The sequence below is a fragment of the Dipodomys ordii genome, unplaced genomic scaffold (genome assembly GCF_000151885.1).
Source record: "Dipodomys ordii isolate 6190 unplaced genomic scaffold, Dord_2.0 Scaffold66, whole genome shotgun sequence".
NCBI lineage: Eukaryota > Metazoa > Chordata > Mammalia > Rodentia > Heteromyidae > Dipodomys > Dipodomys ordii.
In genome coordinates this window covers 4,365,301-4,371,253 of record NW_012267282.1, presented here as the reverse complement: position 1 = coordinate 4,371,253, position 5,953 = coordinate 4,365,301, and the positions used below count along the sequence as shown (strand labels likewise).

The following is a 5,953-nucleotide window of genomic DNA, read 5'->3' as shown; positions in this document are numbered from 1 at the left end:
TTTTTGGTGTCAGTTCCTCGGCTTGAACTCGGAGCCTTGGGCTCGGTGTTCCACTTCAACTAGCGCTCACCACTCTGGTGTAGCATTTTGCTGGCTAATTGGACAGAGTCTCAAGGACTTTCCAGTTGCACTGGCTTTGAACTATGATCCTCTGGGTTTCAGTCTCCTCAGAGCTAGGATTAGAGGCATGAGCCACAAGTGCTGTCTTTTTCCTTCTTAATCTCTCGTCAGTGAGTGACTTGCTTCAGATCACCCCACGCAACTACTGGCTCATGCGCACATGGGCATGCTGCAGAGGGAAACCCAAGCTTCAGCAAGGCCTGCACTGGGGCTGCAGTCAGAGCTCAGTGGAAAAGCACTTGCCCAGCTTGTGCAAGGCCCTGCGCTCCACCCCCAGCACTACAAAAGAAAAAACCTACAGGGACCATGGAGAGCTCTGCCCGTTCCCTGGAGTTCCTGACTGTGAATGTGAGGTCAAGAGGTTTCCGTAAAAACAGAATGTACACAATTCCTATAAAGACCTTGGCAATTCTACCCAGAAAGCATCATCTTGGACTATCCTCTAAGAAGAGGGAAACGAAATACTCACTAGTGACAAAGTGAGACAAGCTCATCACAATGCAGTTTACTGACAAGACAGTTATGCCACCACAACCAGTGTGCAGCAGGGGTAGGGGTGGGGGTGGGGGTGGGAGTGGGGTGCGTGAAGCCCCGCACAACACCATCAGGAATGCCCCCTCTAGATATGGTTGATCATGGGCGCCGCGTTGGCGGGCAGCTCCTGATGCAGCTGCCGGAAGAGCATGGCACACCGGTTCCTCTCCTGCGTCTTCCCCAGGACGTGGTACAGTTTGGCCTGGAAGTAGGCAATGTCCCTGATTCGCTCTTTGCAGTCGACTTTTGCAAAATAGTTCTTGGCTTCGTTGAGATTCTCAATGGCAGACTCCAGAGCTGACAGATAGTGAGAAACACCACACACATTAAATTCTTCATACAGCCTCCCAAACCTGGCATCTGATGTTACTCAACATGGGCTAAATGCTTTCATATTCTCCATTCTTTTTTTTTTTTGGTCATGGGGCTCGAACTCTGGGCTTAGGCACTATTCCTGCGCTCTTCAGCTCAAGGCCAGTGCTTTACCACTTGAGCCACAATGCCACTTCTGGTTTTCTAGTGATTTATTTGAGATAAGAATCTCACAGAAAGCCAGGTGCCTGTGGCTCACACCTGTAATCCTAGCTACTCAGGAGGCTGAGATCTGAGGATCATGGTTCAAAGCCAGCCTGGGCAGGAAAGTCCATGAGACTCTTAACTCCAATAAACCACTAGAAAACTGGAAATGGCACTGTGGCTCAAGCGGTAGAATGCTCACCTTGAGTGGAAGAGCGCCCAGGCCCAGAGTTCAGGCCCCACAGCCAAAAACAACAACAAAAAAGTCTCACGGAGTCTCTTGCCCGGGCTGGCCTTGAACCACGAGCCTCAACCATGATTCTGAGATCTCAGCCTCCTGAGTATCTAGGATTATAGGTGTGAGCCACTGGCGCCCAGCTATATTCTCCATTCTTTATGAAATTAGGATAACATGCATGAGGCCTGGGTTCCATTCCTCAGTACCACAGACACAGAAAAAGCTGGAAGTAGCACTGTGGTTCAAGTGGTAGAGTGCTAGCCTTGAGCAAAAGAAGTTCAGGGACAGTGCCCAAGCCCTGAGTTCAAGTCCCAGGACTGGCAAAAAATAAATAAATAAATACATAAATAAATAAAAGAAATTAGGATAACAAACAAAAAAGCCCACCAGCACCTCTAAGGTGAAGTTTTAACATTTCCAAGTGCCTAGTTATGTGGCTACCCGTCACTTATGAATGAGTAACTGTTCATCTGCCTTCCTGCCAAACTTGCATGTGAAAGCCCTCACTGTGTTACATCACTCTAACAAGTGCTGTAGACATAAATGCTATCCCCCAACTTAACGCCGTGTACCCTTCTGGGAGCAAACTGTAGCAGCTTTGTGGAGTCTCTGTACTGCTTCCTACCTTCGGCTCTCTTCAGTGGATCATAGGAAACTGTGGAAGCCACCTGGCACTTGGCCACTAAGAACATGGCGCGGCCCTTGTCCAGGATAGCTCCATCCGCCAGAATGGGCTCGATGGCCATGTGAAGAAGTGTTAAGGCCTGTTCTGGAATTCCAAGGATGAGCTAGAAGAGAACCATCATAGCATGGTCACACCCACAGCCAGCACCCATGGCCGCCAATGGCTCCTTTCCACTGTGCTCCCTGCCTCCCCTTTTCCAGGACACCCATACTATACTGGGCACCACAGCCCTACTCGCCATTTAGAAAGGTTTTATTTTCACAGAATAATTCAGCATTGATCCCGTTCATGCTGAGGACCCTAAGGGGTCTAACTAGCTCTGTCACAATTCTTAGGGGTAGGTAACAACTAAGAAAGTTACTCAAAAGGATAGAGCAAGACAACGACAGAGGAATTAAAATGGTCGCTAAGTAACATATACTTAGCAGGACAGCAGTAATGGAGGCTCTGAGCCAGCGGGTCATGACAGAGGAGTCTCCTTTACTGAACATGGCGCAAGGGAGCCAGTGTTGCTGGGAGGTGTCTACTTTCTACCAGGTGCACCCCCACTGGCTTCCGTGGCGGGCTGGCCCCCTCCAATATAAACAAGTGAAAGCTCAGCACCACCCTTCTCAATACCCGGGCTTGGGCGCTCACAAGTGCTGCCCAGTCGGGCTTACCTGGGCATAAGCCAAGTTCAGCACGGTTTCTGAGGCCAAGTATTGTAGGCGGTACTCCTTGGAGAGGGCCAGAGCCTGCAGCAGCACAGGCATGGCGATGGTCGGGGCGGAAGATCGCCAGTACAGCTCTGCCACCGACAGCAGGACGCTAGCCGCAAAGACAGGCGGGTGAGAAGATGCTCACCACACCTCTGGGGGACAAGGGGCTCGCGTGGGGCACCGCTTACCTGATCACCATTTCTGTGTTCTTCAGCTTTTCACAGTAGGTCAGCAATTTCTGCAAAAGCTTGTGTGCTTCCGTCATTTGATTCTGAGCTTGAAATACAACTGCTTTTCTGAAATTGAATCAAAAGTAATACCACTGGCTAAGTGGAGGTTCAAAAACTGCTGTCACTGAAGTCACGTGATAGGTAAAAAGACGGTAATCTCCCAAAGGAAAAAACTACAATGGGATCTGATATTTTTTGTCAGTAATGGGGCTTGAACTCAAGGCCTGGGCACTGTCTCTTAGCTTTTTTGTTCAAGGCTAGCGCTCTACCACTTTGAGCCACTGTGCCACTTCTGGTTTTCAGGTGGTTCATTTGAGATAAGAGTCTCATGGACTTTCCTACCCAGGCTGCCTTTGAACTGGGTTCCTCAGATCTTAGCCTCCTGAGTAGCTAGGATTATAGGTGTGAGCCACTAGTGCACAGCCAGGATCTACTTTTGGTCAAAAGAAAAAAAATACTATGCAGATATGTTAAGAGTATATGTACATATAAGAAAAAAATCTAGAATTACAGCTGTCAGACTGTTCAGGACTGTCTCTAGAGATGGTTATTTTCTTCATCTTACTTATGTACTTTACTTCCTACAATAAAAACTTAAAAAAAGAAAAAAAAGCAGCTTTGGCTTTTTTACCTAAGGCAAGTCAATGCACACTCCAAACAAAACTGGAATAGAAGTACAACCATTAAAAAAAACTCACTTCAGGGCTGGGAAGGTGGCTCAGTGGTAGACTGCTTGCCTCGCATGCATGAGGATCTGGGTTCAATTCTTCAGCACCACATAAGCAGAAAAAGCCAAAAGTGGTGCTGTGGCTCAAGTGGTAGAACACTAGCCTTGAACTGAAGAGCTGTTGGACAGTGCCCAGGCCCAGAGTTCAGGCCCCATGATCAACAAAAACAAAACAAAACAAAAAAACCTCACTTCACTCTGGGGCGGCAGCTCCCCAGTTTCTCACCTATAGACACCCTCTATGCTGTTAAGCGCCGTGATCCCGGTAACGAGTGAATCAGCCAAATGAAACTTGCCATCATTCATGGCTCGGTCAAACTGGATTTTCTGATCACACAGCATCCATAACTAGGAGAGAAGGAGAAAGGAAGTAAACACGGCATTGCTATGCTATGCCACGGCAATGGAATATTTCGGCTCACTAGCAAATATCCTTACTTTTTCTTTTTTTGGTGGGTCGTTGGGATTGAACTCGGCCTGGGCCCTGTTCCTAAGCTATTCAGCTCAAGACTAGAGCTCTGGGGCTGGGAAGGTGGCTCAGTGGTAGAGTGCTTGCCTTGCATGCATGAGGCCCTGGGTTCGATTCCCCAGCACCACATAAGCAAAAAGAAAAAAGCCGGAAGTGGGCTGTGGCTCAAGTGGTAGAGCGCTAGCCTTGAGCTGAAGAGCTGAGGGACAGCGCCCAGGCCCAGAGTTCAGGCCCCATGACCAGACCAAAAAAAAAAAAAGACTAGAGCTCTACCACTTGAGCCACAGTGTCACTTCTGGTTTTCTGAGTAGTTTATTGGAGATAAGAGTCTCCCGGACATTCCTGCCCGGGCTGGCTTTGAATTGTGATCTCAGATCTCAGCCTCCTGAGTAGCTAGGATTATAGGTGTGAGCCGATGGCGCCTGGGTCACATTTTGTTTTTTGACGGTGATTTTTGAAAACTATTAACAGCATGTCAAAAAGCACAGAAATCTTTGTATCAAATACACACCCAGGCTGGGAAGGTGGCTCAGTGGTAGAGCACTTGCCTTGTATGCCTGAGGCCCTGGGTTCGATTCCTCAGCACCACATAAGCAAAAAGAAAAAAAAATCCAGAAATAGCGCTGTGGCTCAAGTGGTAGAGCGCTAGCCTTAAGCTGAAGAGCTGAGGGACAGTGCCCAGGCCCAGAATTCAGGCCCCACGACCGGACCCAAAAAAAACAAAAAACAGGCTGGGATGTAACTCAGTGGCAAAGCACTTGCCTAGCAAGTGCAACGTCCTGGGTTCGATCCCCAGTACCAAAAAAGTAAAGACAAAAAAAAAATACAGTTAAAAAAACAAAAAACAAATACACAGCCAGCCATTTTACCAGTTCCCATGTTGCTCTACGAAGTCCTGCTCTTACATTTTACTGAACTTCCTAGTAAATCCATTTCTTCTCACCCCTTCCACTGTCTGTCATTCCCATTTATATATGTTTACAAATAAATGGTATTTTACGCATCCTTTTTTCTCTTCTTCTTCGTGGTGCTAGGGAAGTGTTCTGAAACTGAGCTACAGGCCCTGGCTTCTTAGCTCAGGATTCCCTTTCTGAGGAAGGACTGCAGTGTGCTGGGTTACCTGGGCATGCTGAGTATTGGGTGGAAACCGTTCCTTCAAGTGCTTCAACACTTCTGCAGCTGCAGCGAAACAGCCCTGAAACAGCAAGAGGCACACTGCAGCGATGGAATGCAGGCTGGTTGCACAACCCACCCGCTGCCCTCGAAGCAACCTGGAAGATACTAGGCTGAGACTTGGGCTTGAAAGAGCCATTTCTAGAATGTCTTAATCAATCTTGTATATTAAAAAAGTTCTCAGCCGGGCACTGGTGGCTCACGCCTGTCATCCTAGCTACTCAGGAGGTTGAGATATGAGGATCGCGGTTCAAAGCCAGCCTGGGCAGAAGAGACCGTGATACTGCTATCTCCAATAAACCACCAGAAAACTGGAAGTGGCGCTGTAGCTCAAGTGGTAGAGCACTCCCCTTGAGCTGAAGGACAGCGCCCAGGCCCAGAGTTCAAGCCCCACGACCGACCAAAAAAAAAAAAGTTCTCTTTCAGGGCTGGGAAGGTGGCTCAGTGGTAGAGCGCTTGCCTTGCATGCCTGAGGCCCTGGGTTCGATTCCTCAGCACCACATAAGCAAAAAGAAAAATGCCGGAAGTGGCGCTGTGGCTCAAATGGTAGAGCGCTAGCCTTG

General features: G+C 48.4%; 1 protein-coding gene across 4 annotated transcripts in view; it reads right to left on the bottom strand.

Moving 5' to 3' along the window:
• Positions 1–603: 603 nt before the first annotated feature.
• Positions 604–5,953, bottom strand: part of Anapc5 (anaphase promoting complex subunit 5) — a 23,250-nt gene continuing 17,900 nt past the window's right edge. For all 4 annotated transcript variants that reach the window (XM_013023113.1, XM_013023115.1, XM_013023116.1 and 1 more), the window contains 6 exons: positions 5,338–5,412; positions 3,975–4,096; positions 2,980–3,087; positions 2,753–2,900; positions 2,034–2,196; positions 604–951 (listed from right to left, as the gene is read on the bottom strand). In XM_013023113.1, the coding sequence (XP_012878567.1) occupies positions 740–951; positions 2,034–2,196; positions 2,753–2,900; positions 2,980–3,087; positions 3,975–4,096; positions 5,338–5,412 (828 nt within the window). In that variant the 3' untranslated portion in view covers positions 604–739. The remainder of the gene's footprint in view (positions 952–2,033; positions 2,197–2,752; positions 2,901–2,979; positions 3,088–3,974; positions 4,097–5,337; positions 5,413–5,953) is intronic.